The following is a 23,773-nucleotide window of genomic DNA, read 5'->3' as shown; positions in this document are numbered from 1 at the left end:
TTGTTTAACTCAGGACGTAAAAGTAGATCGGCAATAAAAGCGTTGTATGCAGCCCGCTTAGCTATTGCCAAACATTGTAAGCAAGAAATGTTAGGATGTTTTGGGGAAATTGGTGATCAGACAGCCAGAATAATACCGTGTCAATGTCCAGAGCTACGGTAAAACGTAGAGTCAAACATTTAAACACATATTTAAATTCTCTAAAATATAAATATTAAAAATAATATTATTCAAAATACAAAAAAAATACATTTTAATAATACATTTAAATAATTTTCAAGGTATTTTTGCTCGTCGCTCGTCGAATCGTCGCGAATCGTCGTCGCATGCAGACGTGTATTTATTGTGCTCCGGGAAAAAAACATTCATCAATATCAAAAAGGGCAGTGACTGGTTTCGTAAATCAACAACAACGCGAAAAGACGCTTTCAGCGATGAAATCGCTAATGTTTATATTGATTAATTAATTAATTAATATAAAGCATAACATTTAAAACTCGAACAATATCAATTTCGATTGCAATGAGTCTAAACGACGTTAGCACACAATGTCAACGTGAGCAAGACGAGAGACGGCTCTCAGTACAAAGAAACAACGCTTACTTCACTTTCAAAGCAACCGAAAGTAATGCAAGCTCATCCCAAACACGGTCAATTACCCCAAACTTGGCCGAATTCTTAAACGTATAGAGCGTGAGAGCGCGTTCTTGCTCCCCCTCGCTACCATCGATGTCTCTGCAGCCAAAGAGCGCAGTAACTAGCACCGCAACCTCTTTGACAACGTCAACCGTAACAACAACAACAACCGCTACTGTAACGACAGCGCGTTTAACGACGTCATCAGCTAGCAACGCAAACATTGATACTTCAGCCGCTGTGCTGCCCGAAAAAGAGAACAAAAACAAAGAAAATATTAAGCCGGCTGTGCAGACTGGTATGGATCGTTACATCCAAATCAAAAGGAAGCTGAGCCCCCTAAACTCCCAACGCAAAATAACCCGTGGCAATGCTAACATAGCCGCAATAGAAACGCCCACGAACTCAAACCGTTTTAAAATCTTGGCAGACTATGAGGATGACGCCGAATCTACAGAAGTCGAAAAAAGGAAGCCTAAGCCCCCGCCAATATACATACGAGAAAAAAGTTCCAACGTTCTTGTCAACAAAATTATAGAGCTCATTGGCAAGGACAACTTTCACATAATACCACTCGTAAAGGGCAATATCCAGGAAACAAAAGTTCAAACGAAGTCTGAAGATAATTACAGAGTATTATCAAAATACCTCACCGACAAAAAAAAGAACTTTTACACGTATCAGCTAAAAAGCAGCAAGGGCTTGCAAGTCGTACTTAAGGGCATAGAGCCCGAAGTACCGCCTGCAGAGATAACAAAGGCGCTACAAGAGAAGGGATTTAGCGTTAAGACAGTGTTCAATATCTCTAACAGGGATAGAAAGCCGCAGCCACTCTTTAAGGTTGAACTCGAACCACAAACTAAGCCCCTCAAGAAATACGAAGTGCACCCTATATACAATCTTCAGTTCCTGCTGCACCGCAGAATTACAGTTGAGGAGCCGCACAAACGCAATGGCCCGGTACAATGTGCGAACTGCCAAGAATATGGCCATACAAGGTCTTACTGTAAACTGCGCCCAGTTTGTGTAGTTTGTGGTGAGCTTCATGACTCCGCACACTGCCCAGCGAGCAAAGATGACCAAAACTCGAAAAAGTGCGGCAACTGCGGTGGAAATCACACTGCTAACTATAGAGGTTGCCCAGTTTATAAGGAGCTGAAAAGTCGCATCCACCAGAGGGGACTTACTGCCCGCACCCAAAATAATCAGTTCATAGCCTCCAGGACAAACCCTGAAGTCTTCTTCTCGACCGCAGCCAGATCCTCACTAGGACTTATAAACTCTGATAAAAATGTCACACACGCAAGCGCTTTAAAATCAGGACTGGCTACCCCAGCCTCAAAAAGCTCACTGTTGCAATCAGCACACCAAGAACCGAACACGGCTCAGCAGTATCAACTTCCGGAGCAGTCAAAAAGTAACTTTGAAGCAATGATATGCAGTCTACAACAAAGCCTTACGGAGTTCATGTCGTTTATGCGTACAACTATGCAAGATCTAATGCGAAACCAAAATCTATTAATACAAATGCTGGTTTCACAACAATCCAAATAATGACTTCCCTACGAATATCTACATGGAACGCTAACGGCGTTTCGCAGCATAAACTCGAGTTAGCGCAATTCCTACTAGACAATCAAATCGACGTAATGCTGCTTTCAGAAACACATCTTACGAACAGATACAATTTCCAACTACGAGGATATTCATTCTATGGAACAAATCATCCAGACGGTAAAGCACACGGCGGGACTGGAATTTTATTCAGAAGCCGTATCAAGCACCATTATCATACGAAATTTGCAAAAAACTACCTACAGGCCACATCAATAAATATACACCTAAATACTGGCAAGCAATTAACTCTAGCTGCCGTATACTGCCCCCACGCTTCACCATAGCCGAAGATGAGTTTATGCAGTTTTTCAACTCACTCGGAGACCACTTCATAGCAGCAGGAGACTACAATGCCAAGCACACACACTGGGGATCTCGTCTTGTGACCCCAAAAGGAAAGCAGCTCTATAATGCAATTATCAAAGCTAAGAACAAGCTAGACTATGCTTCTTCTGGCACACCAACATACTGGCCGGCAGACCCAAAGAAACTTCCCGATTTAATTGACTTTGCGATTACCAAAAACATTCCTAAAAATCTGATATGCGCCGAATGCCTTTCGGATCTTTCATCTGATCACTCGCCTGTCCTTTTTACTCTACTCCAACACCCAGGAACATGGGATCAATCATCAAATCTGACCTCGCATAAAACCAATTGGGTTAAGTACAGGAAGTACATCAGCTCACACATTGAGCTGAGTCCTCACCTCAGCGACGAAGCCAACGTAGACAGTTTTGTTAATTCGCTGGAGTCTGTACTCGTCTCTGCAGCTCGAGTTTCAACACCTCAAATTATAAACACACAACGCAATCAAAAGAAGACAAATCTACAAATCGAACAGCTCGTCCTCGAAAAGCGACGCTTACGTCGAGAATGGCAATGTCACAGATCGCCATCTGCTAAGCAACGCTTCAAACATGCCTCACGTCAACTTGATCAAGCTCTACAGCAAGAAGAAACGTATGTCCACCACCGCTACATAGAGCAATTGTCAACTAACAGTACGAAACACTCACTATGGAGAGCTCACCCAACTCTGAGCTCACCGAAAGAAACCGTGATGCCTATTAGAAATTCCACAGGCGGGTGGGCGCGCAGCGACGCAGACAGAGCCAGTACGTTTGCCAAACACCTTAAAAATGTCTTCCAACCAAATCCTGCCACCAATGCGTGTACTTTGCCGACTCTATCAGATGAGCCCCAGCCTCAACATGAGCCGATTGAGTTTCGCCCAAACGAAATCGTTAACATCATCAAACGACAACTGAATCCGAAAAAATCCCCGGGCTGCGACCTCATAACTCCCAAAATGATCATTGAGCTCCCATACTGTGCCGTTTGCACTCTCACCCAGCTATTTAATGCCATCGCAAAACTTGGCCACTTTCCAGTGAGATGGAAAAAGTCAATTATAATAATGATAGCAAAGCCGGGAAAAGACCACACTATCCCCACGTCGTATAGACCTATAAGCCTACTCTCTTGCCTATCTAAACTCTTTGAAAAATGCCTAATGACTCGGATAAACACATACCTGAGAATCCAGGATCCTTCCCGTCACACCAATTTGGGTTTCGTGAAAAGCATGGAACAATTGAGCAGGTCAACCGGATAACATCCGAAATTCGGAACGCGTTCGAAAAACGAGAGTACTGTACTGCCATATTTTTAGATGTCTCTCAAGCATTCGATAGAGTCTGGCTGGAAGGTCTAATGTACAAGATCAAGACAATGCTCCCCTACAGCACCCACAAGATTTTGGAGTCTTACCTTCACGACAGAAAATTTGTCGTGAGGTGCAATACCGCTATATCCGATGAGTACACTGTTGGAGCTGGAGTTCCTCAAGGCAGCGTGCTAGGGCCAATATTATATGTCCTCTACACAGCAGATATCCCGACAAGCACACGTCTAACAACATCCACGTTTGCCGATGACACAGCTATTCTTAGCCGCTCAAAATGCCCGATTCAAGCAACTGCGCAGCTAGCTCATCATATGGTCGATGTCGAAAAATGGCTGTCAGACTGGCGAATTAAAGTGAAGGAACTAAAATGCAAGCATGTTACGTTCACTCTGAACAGGCAAAACTGCCCGCCGATAACACTAAACAACACTCTACTCCCACAAGCAAACGAAGTAACATACCTAGGAGTACATCTCGACAGAAGACTCACATGGCGCCGGCACATTGAAGCCAAAAGAACACACCTAAAGCTAAAAGCCAGCGGTCTTCATTGGCTTATCAACGCTCGGTCACCTCTTAGCCTTGAACATAAAGTCCTGCTGTACAACTCGGTACTAAAACCTATATGGATGTACGGCTCCCAGTTATGGGGGAACGCCAGCAATAGCAACATTGACATAATTCAAAGAGTTCAGACGAAGATCTTGAGAACAATCACCGGGGCACCGTGGTACGTTCGCAACGAAAACATACACCGCGACTTAAACATTCGACCAGTCAAAGAAGCGATCGCAGAACAGAAGGTAAAGTACTTAACCAAGCTATCGGTGCACCCTAACCACCTGGCGAGAGGTCTAACAAGGTTGAGCAACCAATCACGCCTTCGTCGCAATGACTTACCCACCCAGCGACCGACCTGAGGGACGCGCAACCAGAATGCAGTCTTAGTATACTGTTAGTTAAATTTTAATGTTAAGATTCGTCAACTTATTGTTAGTCTCAAAATTAAGAGTAGATTCAATAAATAAAAGCAAAGCTATAATAAAAAAAAAAAAAAGGTATTTTTGCTGCCGACTCAAAACGGTAAATTAAATATTTCAAACTAATTTTATAAACGGAAATTGGTAAAAAAAAAATTGTTTAAAAGTTTGTGATTATGTCACCAACAAACATAATCTTCATTTTGGGTGTATTTGGTATAACCCGCTGCAAGCCACCAGAGAAAGGAGAAAAAAAAGTAGAGAACGGCTATTGTCGAGTTTTCCGACTTTATTATACCCGGTACTCATCTCTTCCACCTACAGTGCACTATAGGAAATATGACCACTTTTTCTGGCCAAAAATAATATCTCAAGAACGAAACAAGATATTTAAGTTCTGATTTTTAATTTGAGTTCACATGGTCAATAGATTTAAGATTTTAAAAAAATGTGGGCGTGGCACCGCCCACTTTTTAAGAAACACATTCTAACTCAAAAACAATGCAAGATATTTAGATTTTGATTTTTTGGTCAAAAGAACTCAGATTGAAAAAATTGTGGGTGTGGCACCGCGCCCTATTTAATAATAACATGCTAACTGTAGAACTAAGCAAGATATTTCCATTTGGTTCTTTTTTAGTGCTTTATAAAGCCATAGTCTTCTTTTGAAAAAGTAGGTGTGGTTTTTTTTATTTTGATTAAAAATTTTTTATTTTAATTAAAAATTTTTTATTTTTTTTTAAATTTAAATCGGTTTTGCACTAGTCTCACAGCTAACAGATTCACATTCAAGGTGTTGAGGTTGCCTCCTTAAATTATGAATTTCTTCGAAAGTGCATAAAAGGGCATGTTCATATTTCACTCATTTGAAGAAAATTAAAATAAAATAAAATAAAATTAAACAATCTACAACATGGACTAAATTACAATGTTCGACTCGGTCGGACTTAGTTTAAATTTCTTTTTAAAAATGTGATTTATTTCTAAAAATTTCTTTTGCTAGACTGCTTACATTTTCACTTCATTCAAAAGACAACACAAGTTTTTTGGACACTTTACATACACAAACACATAATACAAACCACATTGAAAAGTATTCATTTCAAAACTTTTGATTTTGTCCATAAAATTTTCAGTATTCGCGTTTATAAAATCGCACAAAAAAATCGTAAATTCTAAACTCATGTAAATGTTAACATTAACAGCTGTTTTTAACAGCTGATTTCTTCGCAGTGGCGCCATCTATGAAAATTTCTGGTATGCAACATTAAAAATTAATCTAATGTGAATGATATGCACTTAAAATTATTTTAATCTTTTAACTTTCAAAAAATGGTTCTTTGCCAGAAAAAGTGGTCAAATTTCCTATAGTGCAGTGGAAGGGAGAGTGCTGGACTCTCAGCCCAAAAAATGTTTGTTGCATACTTTTGTGCTTGGGGAAAACAGCTTCGGTTGTTTTCAGTAAGAAAAAAGAATAAAAAATCTATGGATCCTTTAAAAATTGTCCGATTGGGCGAGAACTTTGTTTTGAATTTTGATTTTTAGGTAAGGATTAGGCATTGGAATAGTTTGGCATCAAAACATTTTTCAAAAACTTGTTTGAACTGGCACTACAACCAGATTTCCGTTTTAAGCCGGAATGGGCGTGGCAATATTTTGACAAATTTTTGATCTGCTTGGTTACTATAGGAGCTTAAGTTTCAAATCGAATAGTTCTATCTCTTATAGTCTCCGAAATGGTCTGTTTATATCATGTTTATATCAACTCAGGCGGGAACCTGATAAAGAATGTATGTACATATGTACTTTACATGGTCGCAGATGTATTCTCCACTGCGTTGCCCATTTTTGAGCAAAAGGGTATTTGCAAGGGTATAAAACTCCCAATCTGACGCGGAAATAACTGAAATGATAGTATCAATACTGGTCAGTTTGGTTGTCAAATAAGATTGTCAAATTTGGTTGTCCAACGAATTTTAGTCATGAATTAAGTTTTATTTCCCGGCAGGGATATTTACCAAAACTGCTTCGTTCTGAATAAGTATACTTCCAAAAATTCCCAAGTCACATATAAAATATAGCTGTATATACATCTTAAGAGATACAGACATATATATAGATACACCTTCATACCAACACATTATTTAATTATCAATTTAGTTATATTTATTTAGTTATCAATGTATTTACCGAATTTATGACGCAGAATCGTTGTATTAAACTTTATATTAAACTTTAACTTTAACGTCCACTGCGACCACATTTTTTTTCCGACCAGGAAACTGCCCACTGGTCCGTCTCAACAGCTCCCCCCCCCCATCCCACAGGTAGACAACCCGAAATAACTAGGTTTCACGCTTGACAGGAGGCTTACGTGGAAACCAGGGTACAAAACAACCCGAATCAGTTGGCCATTTCTCTTCTAGCTAACAGCGAGCAGACGAGAAAGCTTTGCAGAACCCACCCACAGGACCTACAATGGATTAATCCCTAATCACTCGTATCTAACATTAATCTCTAACATTAATTTATCTACTCGCCAAGTTTATTGTGTAACAATTTAATGGTTGTCCAGCAAGGACAGTTTTAAATAAATATTATCCCTGTTATAACAAAAAAAATTTTCATTTTTCAATTATTTCTTTTGGTCCATTTTGCCTTTTCCAAAAATTTGATTCTTTCAAAATGGAATTGGAAAAATGTATATATTGATCTTTTTGATGTAATTCATTTTATTCCAGTAGGGGGCAAAATTAAAGTCTTAAAACGATTAGTTTTTTAGCTATCGGAATTATCACTACCACAAACTGAGCGTCCAGAGATTCGTTTTATTATCGTTTTCGGATCAAAAGTAACACATTTTACACGTTTTAGTTTCGAACATTTCAATATGTTTTACGAAGTTTTGGCCCACTGTGTTATTATTAATACAAAAACAAGAAAGAAAAGCTAACGTCGGACGGAACTGAAGTTTATATACCCTTGTAGTTAAAACCGGATATATATCGCAAACATCGGATATAGTTGGCCGATCCTTATGAGAATATGATAATATAACCCAATTTATTATAACAAAAAATCTAAAAAACGTACCAAACTTTTATCTTCAAAAACACCAAAGATGGTATTTCTACCAAATACCATTTCCTAACGTTCAGTTTTATGACAGCTATAAGATATAGTCGACCGATCGTTTTGAAATTTGGTAGGTCGGATTAACTGACCAAAACTAAAATCTTTACCAAGTTCCAGCTTTCTATCTTCAAAAACACAAAAATTGGGTAACTTCCGATTGTTTAGTTATAAAATTTGAATTCTCTAACTTTAAAAACATTAAAGTAATTCCACTTCTGATCAATCAGTTATATGGCAGCTATAGGATATAGTCGGCCGATCCCGGTCGCTCCGACTTATATACTGCGTGCAAAGGAAAGAAGGGTGTGTGCAAAGTTTCAAGTTGATAGCTTTAAAACTGAGAGACTAGTTCGCGTAGAAACAGACAGACGGACAGAAGGACATGCTCATATCAACTCAGGAGGTGATCCTGATCAAGAATATATATACTTTATAGGGTCGGACTGCGTTGCACACTTTTGGAAAAAATTATAATACCCTCTGCAAGGGTATAAAAAGCATACATACATACCTCGTTTTGGTGTGGAATTGTATTCCTGTGTTGCCGTGATTCCACAAGGGTTCCTGATACTTTACAATTTAACTGACCATTTGGGTTGACGAAATTCGTTTCTTTCCAAAATTTAAAAACAGGTGTTGCACTTTGACGGGTAATTTTTTTTTGGTGGTAGTAATTTTCTTCTTTGGAGTTCTTAGATGGTCTTTCAAATTGTTTTGGGTTATTTTTTTCAGGTGACGAAATTGAGTCAAAATCCTTATTTCCAAACCCTTTTGAGCCTATTTCATCCAAGTAGTTTTGATGATGACTCTTTCCACATTCGGGCTTATGAACAATCTTTCGATTTTTATAGCTTGTAGGCGAATTCTCAAGTTGAATTTTTGTGTATTTGCTTCGGCGCAATGGAGGTAAAGATGGTTGCATTTGAGATTCTTGTGAACTGTTAGATATTCCAGAGTCACTTCGGTAAATCATGTAACTTTCCGGTTTAAGGAATTGAAGGTTTGCATCAGTTTCTACAGCGCCGCATTTAATTTCGGGACTTAATTTTTTGGGATATATATATTTTTTTTCTTTTGAATTTGAGTGCAAGTGTGCATTACCCATGTATTTTATATTCTTTTGTATCCCTATGCCACTCACGCATTCATCAGGATTCTCTAACCGTTTCTCACCTAAATTTCCGCAATGTAAATCGTGTAGATGAATCGACTGTCTACTGGAATATATATTGCCATTTCTATTGCTCATGAAAGGGTAGTGCTTTTGGCATTTGGGTAAAATGCCAACGCCTTCGACGGAAAGAGATTCCGTGAAACACGTCTTTGAATCACCAACATATTTTGTTTTAAATTGGATTTCTTCAGAAGATTTCAGCAACTGAAACTCTTTTTCCACGTTAAAATTGCTTTTGTTGGTTTTTTCTCGAATATTTTGTATACCATTATCGTATTTATGAACGCTATTGGCAGCATGACATGGATTGTTACTCGAAACTGAAGTTTCGAGAGGTATCTTTTTCACATCAGTGGGATGATTATGTACTTTGTCAATTGATGAGTAAAGTTTTGATGATTTGTTGTTTAATTTTTTTGTTTTAACATTTAGGGTATTTCCAAATTCTTGATGGTGATGATTTTTTGTGGCATTTGAGGTGTTTATCTTGGAAACACAGATTTGCAAGTTTAAGTTAGGTTCTAGAGAGAAATTGGACACATTTTGACTTTTTCCTTGACGTGGACCTTTAGATGCTGTACATTCCACTGAAAACGTTGAAGGGGATATTGGTTGTCCTAGTGGGGTTTTTTTTTGCAAATGTGGGTCACTGTTTAAAACTGGGTTGTAATCTTTATTGACTTTCTTGGATTGTGACCCGCCACATATCACATTTACGTTGTTATTTAAACTCGTAGGAGTATTGTACAACTTTATAATGTATCAAAAGCGTCAGCAGCATGCGATTAAGTGGAGTTAAATATAAAAATACGTTATTAAAGAAATCATTTTGTTAGTCAATCGATGTTAATATTCTTATTTATTTACATATAGTAAATTGTATAAAGTGACGGCGATTCTTCTTTAAAGATATGTTATAGACATATGTATATATATTATAAGGTATATATTAAAAACCTAGTATATTTAAAAAAAAAAAAACAGGAAGATGTTCATCCTCAGATCAAAAATTTTGTTTGACGAGTCAAAAAGTTTATTCTTTCCAGTGTGAAAGAATTTTTGGAAATTACGTACAATGGTCCTACGAAAAAATTGATTTGAATATGAATTTATATTTCAAAGTTTTAAAGGCTTTAGGAAAGAACGAAAGGGAAATTGTGAAATACACTTTAACCGAAATGGTTAATATATGAGCTTAGTAGTCACTCCCATAGCTGAAAAAAGCTATTTTTCCCATGCCTATTTTGCTATTTTTGGTACTATTTTTATACCTGTGCAGATATGAGTCTGAACGGCCGAGATTCTCGAAGTGTTACAGCAAACAGAAGTTATGTTCCAAGTTTGACTGAGGATGAACAGGATTCCCGAGAAAAAAGAAATAAACTCCTTAGGGCTCAAATTTTGCTTACGAACTCGCAGATCGCCGAATACGAAAACATGAAACGTCAAATTTGACTTGTTCTCAACGGACAATCGCAAATAAAATTGAAAAAATAAATTGCTTTTAAATGAAATTGCCATAAAGCTAACTACATATATCCGAATTTTGAGGTGTATATCCTATCTTAACTTCAATTGAGTATATCAATTTCAATTTTCCTTTTTTCCAATTATTGGTATTAAAAAGTAGCACTGTCGCAGTATAAACAAGAAATGAAAAATATATTCCATTGTATACCATAATTAAACATATACATATAATTATACATATAATTCCATAATTATACATATAACTATAAATAATAATTAAATACAAATTATTAATATCTAAATTATTAATTTATTTAAACATATTTATAATTTATACATTTTTAAAGAAAAAGAGGGAAAGAGGATACTTATTTGAGTTTAGTAATTTTAGTTTTGTGGGGCGCATTTTTAAGCAACTACTAACTTTATAGATCGGTTTAACATATATTTATTAAATTACCTTGTTTGGCGCCGTTTGCAGACCATGAAACGGTAGGTTTTCATACTCGCAAGGTTCCGTCAGTGGTTCTCCCATAGAAGATGATTTGTCGTGTACTAAATAGAGGAAATATTCAACGGTTTATTTAAAAATTTTATGATAAATAAATTCGGATCCGATGAATAATAGAAAATAAATACAGAAGAAAATTATTCAAAATAAAAAATAAGGAGCAAAGTATTCACATTTATGTTTATAATTGTTAATTATAATGGTAATGAATTGTGTAATGTTGTATAAACTAAAATAAGTAACGGTTCTTTAAACATTTTCTTTATTCCTTCAAACGCCAAACAATTATCTCATTAAGGGAAACAAATTGTGTGTCTGAACTTAAGTTTGTTGCCGAAGTTTGTTTGACGAAGCTTGAACTATTTTTAGACGGTTCAATACTTCCCACAACACATTATTTCAAAATCGGTGGCCGTCATGGCTCCAAAACTAATGTACTGATTTGAAACACTGATATCAGGTAACGAGAGGCGAAAGATAATTTGTGAATCAACTTTTTTTTATAATTAAAGTTTAATTATTAAACAATAAAAATGTTTGACAAAAACTGCGTTTTTAATTTTAAAGTGCTTCCAAAAATTGAAAAAAAAAATGCTTACTTGGCATTTACCATTAGTTTTACACATTCTTCAAATATTATACTATAATATTGAATTTAACCAATTTCAACCAAAAATTATCCGATTTTCTTTTTGATTAATAGGTCCAGATTAGCCATTAGAACAGTTTGGGATCAACCATTTTCCAAAAACATTAACGAACTCGCGCTAGGACCAGATTTCTGTGTCGGAGCGGGAGTGGCAGTGCCAAAATTTTGACACAAACTGGATTTCGATTTTGTGCACGAATGAAACCCATTCAGTTTTTAAGATAACTTTAGTTAAGAACCAAAATTCAAATGCGTAATCTTAAACCGATTTTAAGATTTTCGACGTTATTCAACAAGTTAGTGCAATCTTGCTAGCGCTCTTTACGCTCTTTTTATACCCTTGCAGAGGGTATTATAATTTTGGTCTAAAGTGTGCAACGCAGTGACGGAGACATTTCCGACTCTATAAAGTATATATATTTTTGATCAGGATCACCTCCTTGGTTGATATGAGCATGTCCGTCTGTCCGTCTGTCTGTTTCTACGCAAACTAGTCGCTCAGTTTTAAAGCTATCGACGACCACACCCTTCTTTCCTTTGCACGCAGTATATAAGTCGGAAGGACCGGAATCGGCCGACTATATCCTATAGCTGCCATATAACTGATTGATCGGAAATGGTATAACTTTGGTGTTTTTCGAGTTAGAGAGTTCAAATTTTACATGAGCGCTATTTAGCAAAATAATACGACATGCCAAATTTCATTAGGATCGGCCGACTATATCCTATAGCTGCCATATAACTGAACGATCGGAAATGACCCAACTTTCGTGTTTTTGAAGATAGAAAGCTGGCACTTGGTACACATTCTATTTTTGGTCATTTAATCCGATCTACCAAATTTCATAGTGATCGGCTGACTATATCTTATAGCTGCCATATAACTGAACGATCGGAAATGGTTTTTGGTAGAAATACCAACTTTGATATTTTTGAAGATAGAATTTTGGGACTTTTTTAAGATTTTGTATTGTAATAAATTGGATTATATATTCATACTCCCATAAGGATCGGCCAACTATATCCGATGTTTGCGATATATATCCGGTTTCAAGTGCAAAGGTATATAAACTTTGGCTTCGCCCAAAGTTAGCTTTCCTTTCTTATTTTTACATACTGTTACTCCGGAGCGGTAGCAAAATTGCACTGACTTGTTTTGGGAAAAGCGATATAACTTCAACAATTTTCATAATTTTCCTAATGAAATTGGTCTCGTTTTATTGAGAATTAATAAGACAATGAATAAACCCAATAAACGTATTCTAAATAAATCAAGATGAGGGTTTTACAAATATATCAAACACGGTTTTGCGATATATTAGACCTGATAAACAATTCCTAGTATGTCACTTTAAAAGTTCCAAATCACTGTTGCAATAAAACGAGACCAAGTTCATTATAAAATTCCGAAAATTGTCGAAGTTATAAAGCTTTTCACAAAAAAAGTTAGTACAATTTTACTATCGCTTGAGAGTAACAGTGTGTAAAAGCAAGAAATAAGCGCAACGGAAGGCCACACTATTGCTCCGGAACGCTGGCACGATTGCACTGACTTGTTTTGCTTTTTAAAAATGATTTTAAACTTATAAATATACTATCTTATACTATTTTTTTATCATATTTCAAAAGGTTTATGCTAATTAGTTTTATCTATTCATTTCCGAATCCAGAAAACGTCAGTTTACTTTTTTTCCTAAGTCAGCAGTGCTGACCTCACACTTAAGGGAAAAATATACGAGTAGTCATTCTATTGCAGTGGTCGGCACGGCCCTATCCTGAAGGCATAGGAAATTTCACTGCCCGAGCTCTGCCACACACACAGTATAAATGTGTGAAACATCATGCTCACAGCCTACTTTCTGCTATTCGTTACTAATACTAATGCGTTAATATCATATCAATGTATTGGGGTGCCGACCACTGTTCTATTTCTATCTTCAGTAAAATTTTAGACGATATTGTTCTATGGAATGAAACCATTGAAAAATGGTAATTAATCATCTTCTATATTATTGAAAACGAGAAAACTTATCAAACCCTTAACAAACGTTGTTGAATGAGGTTAAGTTGAATGAGGCTTGTAGTTCTTTAATTTTTATACCTCTGCCGAGGGTATTATAATTTTGTCCAAAAGTGTGCAACGCAGTGAAGACATCTCCGACCCTATAAAGTATATATATTTCTGATCAGGACCACCTCCTGCATAAGCATGTCCGTCTACCCGTCTGTCTGTTTCTACGCCAACTAGTCTCTTAGTTTTAAAGCTATCGACTTGAAACTTTGCACACACCCTTTTTTCCTTTGCACGCAGTATATAACAGATCATTGTTAATAATAAAAATATAATTCGGAACGACCGGGATCGGCCGACTGTATCCTATAGCAGCCAGATAACTGATTGATCGTAAATGGTATAACATCGGTGTTTTTAGAGTTAGAGAGTTCATTTTACACGAGAGCTATTTTTGCCAAAATAATACGACATACCAAATTTCATAAGGATCAGCCGACTATATCCTATAGCTGCCAACTTTTGTGTTTTTGAAGATAGAAAGCTGGAACTTAGTAAAGATTCTATTTTTGTTCAGTTTATCCGACCTACCAAATTTCATAACGATCGGTCGACTATATCTTGTCTGCCATATAACTGAACGATCGGAAATGGTTTTTGGTAGAAATGCCACCTTTGGTATTTTTGAAGTTAGAAGTTTGGGGTTTTTTTTTAGATTTTTTATTGTAATTAATTGGTTTTATTGTGATATTCTTATAAGGATCGGCCATCCGATGTTTGCGATACATATCCGGTTTTAGCTGCAAGGGCATATTAACTTCGGCTCCGCCCGAAGTTAGCTTTCCTTTCTTGTTTTTTAGATATTTTATTTTAATTTATTGTTTTTATTATGATATTCTCATAAGGATCGGACAACTGTATCCGATGTTTATTTTTCTGTTTTTTGTTAAGACCCGATTATAAATTCATTATATTGGTTAAGTTTTAACATATGAACTATAAACATAAATATAAAATTATTGTTGTTTCTTACCTTTCAAAATAAAGTTTAGTAGTTGAGTACATGCACAATTAAGGCGGGTTAATTAAAGCAAGCACCACATTTTACGAAAAAACCATATACCATTATGGACGGCTTACGAAAGGTGTAAGCGATTATTTATTTGCATTTGATTTTAAAATTGATTTGAATAGTATTAGGATAAAAAAAAACGAATAATAGATTTTACGGTGGAATTGTCCGTCGAACACATTTGTCGGAGGAAGAACGCAACATCATCAAAGCGTCGGTCAGATCATTTAATTTATTACTGACAGATTAAATAGGCACAGAAACCCAATTTAAAAAAAAAAGGGAGAAAGGTAACTTCGGACGGAACCAAAGTTGATATATTTTGCCATTAAAATCGGATGTATAGTATGTAATATTTACGTGTAAATGTAATATAATATTTTTTATAATAGGTATCTTCATATAGAATACAAGAAAAACTTTTTGTTTCAAAAACTCCCGAACTGTTTTTTATTGATAAACAAAATAAGTAGTAGTAGTAGTTTGGAAGCATGACCTTGTCCGTCTGACTGTTTTTCAGCACACTAACATAGTCTCCCAGTTTTAAATCTGTATCTATTTAAAAAAAGAAAGGAAAGCTAACTTCGGGCGAAACGATCGGATATAGTTGGCCGATCCGTATGAGAGTATCATAATAAAACCAATTAATTACAATGAAAAATATAAAAAAAAGTCCAAAGCTTCTTTCTTCAAAAATACCAAAGTTGGTATATTTACCAAATACCATTTCCGATCGTTCAGTTATATGGCAGCTATAAGATATAGTCGACCGATCGTTATGAAATTTGGTACGTCTATCTTCTTTCTATCTTCAAAAACACGAAAGTTGGGTTATTTTCGATCTTTTAGTTATATGGCAGCTATAAGATATAGACGGCCGATACTTATGAAATTTGGCATGTCGTATTATTTTGCCAAGAATAGCACTCATGTAAAAGTGAACTCTCTAACCCTAAAAACACCGAAGTTGTACCATTTCCGATCAATCTGTTATATGGCAGCTATAGGATATAATCGGCCGATCCGATCGGCAAAGGAAAGAAGGGTGTGTGCAAAGTTTCAAGTCGATAGATTTAAAACTGAGAGACTAGTTTGCGTAGAAAAAGACAGACGGACATGCTTATATCAACTCAAGAGGTGATCCTGATCAAGAATATATATACATTATAGGGTCGGAGATGTCTCCTTCACTGCGTTGCATACTTTTGGACAAAATTATAATGCCCTCTGTAAGGGTATAATGAACTTCTCATAAGGAGCCAAATGTGTTGTTAACTGGAATAGTATATCAATTTCACGTCCGCCCGAAGTAAGCTTTACTTTCGTGTTTAAGTTTTATGGCATGTAAGGGATAAAAAATGCCCGATCTTGATCCCAAATATTGTGTCGAATATAGTATATTCTTGTAGGGTCGGACGCGTTTCCATGACTTTTCACAATTTGGATCGAAATTATATTACCCCCTTTAAGTGTTTTAAACATATTTGTCATTACTCAAACCAGATGTTCTGGAACACATTTCAAGAAGTGGGCGCTAAAAAGTAAAACTAAAAAATATTTAAAAAATTTTAAAAGTCATAATATTATGCACATCAATTTTCGTTTGCTTTAAAAAAAAATGTTTACGAATATCTAAAGATCTTTGATTAAAATGTAATCTTTGAAAATATGTTACTTTTTTAATTAACTGAGCATAAAAAATAAAAATACTAATTTTTTTAATCTCTACTTATCTAATTGGGCGATACAAATTTCCTATTAGTAGATCCATACTCTCTTTGTGAAAAATTCTCAGATTTTTGTCTTATAACGACAACAAAGTAGCCCTACAAAAACAGAATAGGGTCTTATTATACCTGTCGGGTCAAGCAGCAGCACGGCGTTGATTGTTTATGTTTAAATAATGTTTATGTAATGTTTAGTGTAATTATTAGTGTAATGTTTATTTATTAGGCTTAAGTTTGTACAAAGGCTTTGTTGATCGCAAGCCGACTATTTCTCGGCCGCTCGACTCAACAAGCTTTCCATAGAGAGTTTTAGCTCGCAGTGTCTAGGTCGGGCCGCCCTCTCCATTATTCGAGAGCTTTAGCTTCGCAGTGACCAGTCGGGCCGCCCTCTCTGTTTTTTACTTGAGTCCCTGCATGCACCATAGCTGGTCTATCTGCGGATCATCCGGCTTGATCTGCATGCAGGAATAAACATTTATAACGTTCAATTTAAATACAAAATCGTCTTTTATTTACGGCATTGAAAACGCTCAATGACCAAACAATACCCTTGCAAAGGGTATTATAATTTTGGACAAAAGCGTGCAACTCAGTGCAGGAGACATCTCCGACCCTACAAAGTATGCATATTCTTGATCAGGATCCCCTCCGAAGTGTATATAAAATGGTATTTGGTGTTCAGCAAAAATACCAACTTTGGTTTTTTTAAGATAAAAGTTTTGGAGTTTTTTTTTAATTGTTGTATTGTAATAAAATGGTTATATGATATGATATGATATTCTCATAAGGATCGACGAACTATATCCGATTTTTGCGATATGTATACAGTTTTAACTGTAGGGTATATCAACTTCGGCTCCGCCCGAAGTTAGCTTTCCTTTCTTGTTTATTTTTTGATTAATTTTTAGTAGATTTTAAAAATCTAAAAAAAATTAATTTATTAGTAGTAGTGCATATTGTGGGTACATCTACAAAATTGCAGTTTCCTGATCTGAATGCCAATATGCTAGAGAAAGTATTATTGCATATTTTTTATTGCAATATCTAATTGAGTCCTAAATTGGTTACTAACTTGAATCAAAGGGTACAATTATTATATTTAGTTGGAGGGTAAAAAAGATAACTGAAAAGATAAAAGAGCCTTGGCTTCCGTTTCCCCTTTGTATTTTTTGGATTTCACTGAAAACGTATTTTCGATTGTCTAAACCTATGCTTGATTCAGATTTTGGTGCAGGCTCTGATACTATTTTAGGTGAAGTAAAAATAAGATTTTTTTTTGGCGGTCTGTCTACTACCATCCCAGTTTAAATTTAAAATGTAACCCAGTATTTTAATTTCAAACATGTTTTCTTACTTAGTTTTTTTGTTTTCGTTGGTGTCAGGCTAGAGCTATGGTCCATCGAGGAGATATCGGCACATGTACCTTTTAAAGGGGTGCAACTTAAATTCTCCAATGCGATTGATCGCGGGACATCTGTAAACAACTGTACGCTAGGACCTTCCATCGACTGTATTCCTTTTGTAGGTATTGAAGTTGTGTCGTACCTAGTTTTTTCCTGAAGCAACATGAAGGTTGATTGCATTGTATTTGATTTAACTGAAGCTGTTTCTTGGGTGCAGTTGTGACTGAATTCCGTATTTTCCTTTTTCTTTTTAAACGTGACTATTCAAATTCGGTATTGGTATTCAAATTTGAAACATAGAAAATCAAACAAAAAATTATAAATAAATAATAATAGGAACAATTTACTAAATTATACTGTACCAATTCCACTGCAACGAATACCCTTAAAGCGATGATGATCTCTAAACTTGGAACTAGTCTCATCATAGGAATGCCCCCGCCAAATTGTCCGCAAGAGACAAACTTGGCTACGCTGACTATCGCGAGTATAAATTCGGGAAGGCCTTTTGGGTCTTTTTATATAGAAAATTATGCGTTCAAGTATGTGATCAGAAGACGATGATGAAGTAGCTGAATTGGAATTTATATTACCAACGTAGATCGACGATACTCCTATATCAGTAGATGCTAAATTTGCATTTTCAGAGTTTGGTGTTAAATTTTGATTCGTTTCTCTTGGAACCCTTTTTTTTGACCACGAAAAAATTTTTGAGAGAAATTTGTTATTACAACTTTTAGTCGGGGGTGTGACTAACATGGGATTTAATTCAGCAGCACAATTTTCAAATTGATTGTTTTTATAAGAATCCTGTTTGATTGTCGTTCTATTCACGACAAGATTTTCTTTGGTTTCATTGTTTACGTGAAGCAAAACTCCTGGTCGAAGTGGCCAACGTGGGGGCGACTTATGTGAATTTGTATCCCGGCAAGTAGATTGAGATTCAGAAATATTACTAACACCTGTTGAGTTTTGATAATTTTTCCATTTTTTTTGTATTAACATAGAGTTAGTTACTTCTGCAGTAGTATTTACTATAGGTAGACTGTCACGGAGTTTCGCTAAATCCGGCTGGGAAGTCAGTACACTGTTTAATATTATAGACGCGCAGAGTTGAAGTATTTATGAGGTTTGGTTAGTGCATATGAAAATAAAAAATTATATAATGATTTAGTTAAAAAACATGCTATTAAATATTTATAAATAGCCACTTGAATAAGAATTCTGCAAAATGTTATAAAGAAGGATAGGGCTATTTGGGCTTAAAAATGGCACATTTTTGTGATGAAATCTATATTTTTAAATAAAGTACATTTCATAGTATGACCTTATGATCGACAATTCATTTCCCCAGTAAACACTGGGATGGTTAGTCAAAGAAATAATTATAGAACCAAATTTCTTACTACTTCCACAAAACGAAAAAAATTGGAATTTTAAAGTCCTTTTATCCACTATAATATTTAAAGCCATAATACAGGGCATTACAATTGTTTAAAAGGGAAACTACGTACAAATATTGTAAATTAAACAATAAATTTGTTAAAGACCCAATATGACAGGTTAAATTAAACTTTGATGCTTTTATAATGATAATGACATAATCATCTTTTAAGTTGAGAAAGCTTTGTCAGTCAATTCGTCTTAAAATATATTCCACACGGAATATTTAAGACGGAATGACAGGAAATCACTTTTTACAATATGTACATATATCATAAAGCTGCATATTATTAAACTATCGGAAATTTATAGTATCTGTACGGTATTATAATTTTTTTCAAAAGTGTGCAACGCAATGAAGGGACATCTGTGACTCTATGAAGTATATATATTCTGGATCAAGATCACCTCCCAAGTCTATATAGGCATTTCCGTCTGTTTCTAGTCTAGAACTCTAAGTTTTTAAGCTATCGACTTTGAAAAATTTTGAATTCTTTGGCTATATATGTATACATAAATTTCGGCGCAATTCCTCAAAATATGAATTGAATCTTAAATTTTACCAAAACAATAGTGCTTTAAGGTTTATTATTTTTCCATTTATGTATAAAACTGACATTTTATAACTATTTGGCATTCAAATCTCAATTTCGATAAGAAGCGACATACTTTCACGGAAATGTAACGATTTTTTTTTTTTAGCATTGTTTAAGTGCTTCTTAGCGTGTGCTAGAAGCTTACCATAGTATATATCGTATACATAGTATAGTATACTAAGTATACTATAGTATACTAAGTGCACGCTAAGAAGCACTTAAACAGTGCTAAAAAAAAAAAAATTTGGGTGTTGATCCATCAACTAATTTTTCACGTTTTATGCTTGATCAGATGTTTTCAATTTTTATTGTTGAAGAATTCCATTTTTTCTGCTTGCATTTTTAGTGAAGTTAAAAATAAAAATCTTTAGAAACTGTAGAATTCCAGTAAAAAATTTATGATTCCAGGTTCTGATTTCTTATTCAAGTGACAACAGATTGTTATATGTAAGAGAGAAATTATTTTAAAAATTTTATGAAAATTATGAAAATTACTAACAAAAATAAAAAAAAAATTTTAGTTTATTAAAAAAATTTAGTATTTGAAAAAGAAAAAAATCATGATTTAATTTTCATTGGAACCGCATACGATTAAATGTAAATAAAATTGTACTTACCTTTGGTTACCAGTTAGTGGGGCTTCCGAAAGATCTTTTATTTGAGTATGTAAGTATAATCGTTAATAATTGTGATTTGAAAAGTTAAGCAACGCATTGACATACATATGTAAATTATGAGGTTTACGTGTAATGTGGCAGTTTTCGTTTGTAACAGGCAATCATAAGGTGTTGAGGTATATAAATAGAAAGTATTTAAATGTAAACTTGATCAAAGCTTTTATATATTACATATATATATATATATATTATAATTAGATATTTATTTTATAAATTAGAAATTAAAATAATAAGAGATTTCTTATCAAAATTATATGTAACATGTTTTCAATCCCGAAATAACTTTTGAAAAGTAAATAATGTGAAGTCCAATTAGTTTGATATTGGGTCAATTAGTTTAAAAATGAGTTAAAATTAGAATACTTTGGAAAGTTTAAGGAAACTTATTTATAATCTTGAATTCAAATTAACTCAATTAAATGCTTATACATTTATAATTTTTCCCCTTTTACTTAGCAAAACGGAGGACTTTGAAAACTTTGACAAATCCCACAAAATAAATAAACTGTTTGGAAAACTTCAAAGGAGCGAATTTTGAAACATTGTTAAATGGATTGTAAAAGCACAATTTGAAATTAAATAAAATTTTTCTTAGAAATTTTCGTCCCATATTTATTTGTATTATTGTAGTCTAAATATTTTCAGTACTATTTTTATTTTCGTACTATTTTAGTCTTTATTTTAACACACATATATTTTTTAAAACATGTATATAAGTACTTACATTTATCTTGACGACGTCGACGACGGCATACATAAATAATGATGCAACATATTATTACCACTATTAGTAATAAAACCAAAATTCCAGTTAAAAGTATAACAAGAGTGTTTTCTTCCCATCGTTGCCACCAAGCCAGTTGCTCTAGTTGATAATAAAAGAAAAATATTAATTTATTAAGTGCTACGATTATAAGCAGAATCTAAAATACAAGTCAAAATAAAAATAAAACATATCTTAATATAACTAATACATTATTCATTTAACAATAAATACTATAAATCTGTCGATATTTTCAAGATTTAACAAAAAAAAAAAATCTTTTTACCGTTCGTGATCCGTGATCCAAAAAATACCGTAAAAGAAAATTGAAAAACCAGTGTTAAAATTTTTGAAAATATTAATTTTTGACATATTGTTTCCCATAATTTTAATTCACGCTATGTAGTTTTGTATATTATCTTCTATATAATAACACTCTAAATTCACTCTATAATAATATAAGACAGATTGCCTTGCCAATTTCCAACTGCCGATTTAATGAAAGCACTCTCAAAAAATTAACTCCAATAATGAAATAATATTATATACTTACTTTTGGGTCTCACTGATTGTTAATGAAGTAAAAATATAAGAATGGAAAATGTGTATGGTCAATTGATTTTACTGATAGTAATTTAAGAAAAAGGAGGCTAAAATATATTTCTGCTACAATACATTTCTACAGAACTCACTATAATTATACCCTTGGAGAGGGTATTATAATTATTGTCTTGTATTATGTAGTGTATATATTCTTATGTCCGCCAGAGTCACCAGGATCACCGCCAGAGTCGATAAAAGCACATCCCTCTGTCTGTCTGTCCGACTGTATGTTTCTACGCGAACTAGTCTCTCAGTTTTAAAGCTATCAACCGACTACTAACCGACTATTTAAAACAGGGACCGTAATCATTATGAGTTTTATTTTAAAAATCACAAAATAAACATTATTTTCTGAGCCAAAAAATTAAAATCAGAAATAATCCTTATTCTATGATCGAAAAATAAAAATCACAAAATAATCATTATTCTATGATTGAAAATAAAAATCATAAATAATGATTATTTTTGATTTTTATTATTTTTCGCTCAAAAATATCACTCAATTCATGATTTCGCGTGCGGTATTCGATTTTTTTTTTTTATATTTAACTGCATATCTCATTAGACAACATATGTACCATTTAGTACCATGTACCATTTCATTAACAGACCTCCGTACTTTTAAACCTTTAAAAGGATTCGCTTTGAGGATTTCACATTTGGACAATTTCCACGTTAAAAAAAAATAATAAGCAAGAAAGGAAAGCTAACATCGGGCGGAGCCGAAGTTGATATACCCTTGCAGTTAAAACCGGATATATCTCGCAAACATCGGATATAGTTGGGAGATCCTTATGAGAATATGATAATATAACCCAATGTATTATAATATAAAATCTAAAAAAAAGTCCCAAACTTCTATCTTCAAAAATACCACAGTTAATATTTCTACCAAATACCATTTCCGATCGTTCAGTTATATGGCAGCTATAAGATATAGTCAGCCGGTCGTTATAAAATTTGGTAGGTCGGATTAACTAACCAAAAATATAATCTGTACTAAATTCCAGCTTTCTATCTTCAAAAACACGAAAGTTGGGTCATTTCCGATCGTTCAGTTATATGGCAGCTATAGGATATAGTCGGCCGATCCTTATGAAGTTTGACATGTCGCAATGTTTTGCCAAAAAAAGCTCTCATGTCAAATTTGTCAACTCTCTAACTCTAAAAACACCAAAGTTATACCATTTCCGATTAATCAGTTATATGGCAGATATAGGATATAGTCGGCGGATCCGACTTATATACTGCGTGCAAAGGAAAGAAGGGTGTGTGCAAAGTTTCAAGTCGATAGCTTTAAAACTGAAATACTAGTTCGCGTGGGTCGGACAAAATTATAATACCCTCTGCAAGGGTATAAAAATAATGATTATAAACCGTAGCTATTATCGTCTTCGAGTAAAATAGATGAATAGAAATAGACAGACAGACATACTCCAATTTTTCTACTTGACATTCTGATCAAGAATATATATAGAATCGACATAGAAATTCGATTCTACACATTATTCTAGTGATAGTAGCCCTGTCGCGCACACTAAGGTATGGTCGTCAAGCTTAAAAGTAACTTTTTAAAGTTATTTGTGATTTCTTTACTTTATAATTATAACTTTAAA

At 34.4% G+C, this 23,773-nt stretch overlaps 1 protein-coding gene across 25 annotated transcripts in view; it reads right to left on the bottom strand.

Annotated features, from left to right (window-relative positions):
* The window catches only part of nrm (neuromusculin), an 85,402-nt gene that overhangs the window by 21,580 nt on the left and 40,049 nt on the right, over window positions 1-23,773 (bottom strand). For 8 of the 25 annotated variants that reach the window (XR_011443000.1, XM_070280606.1, XM_070280600.1 and 5 more), the window contains 6 exons: window positions 21,516-21,656; window positions 20,732-20,765; window positions 18,438-19,162; window positions 18,027-18,335; window positions 11,163-11,257; window positions 8,570-9,982 (listed from right to left, as the gene is read on the bottom strand). Coding sequence is in view for 22 of the 25 variants with exons in the window: in XM_070280606.1 (XP_070136707.1) it covers window positions 8,570-9,982; window positions 11,163-11,257; window positions 18,027-18,335; window positions 18,438-19,162; window positions 20,732-20,765; window positions 21,516-21,656 (2,717 nt within the window). In the remaining 3 variants the exon portion in view is untranslated. Of the gene's footprint in view, window positions 1-8,569; window positions 9,983-11,162; window positions 11,258-18,026; window positions 18,336-18,437; window positions 19,163-20,731; window positions 20,766-21,515; window positions 21,657-23,773 lie in introns of those variants that run through there. The other 17 variants (XR_011443001.1, XM_070280610.1, XM_070280609.1 and 14 more) reach the window with 12 other exon arrangements.

This window comes from Drosophila bipectinata, chromosome 3L, assembly GCF_030179905.1.
Source record: "Drosophila bipectinata strain 14024-0381.07 chromosome 3L, DbipHiC1v2, whole genome shotgun sequence".
NCBI classification, from domain to species: domain Eukaryota; kingdom Metazoa; phylum Arthropoda; class Insecta; order Diptera; family Drosophilidae; genus Drosophila; species Drosophila bipectinata.
The sequence above is the reverse complement of the archived record's forward strand: the minus strand, read 5'-3'. Positions and strand labels throughout refer to the sequence as shown.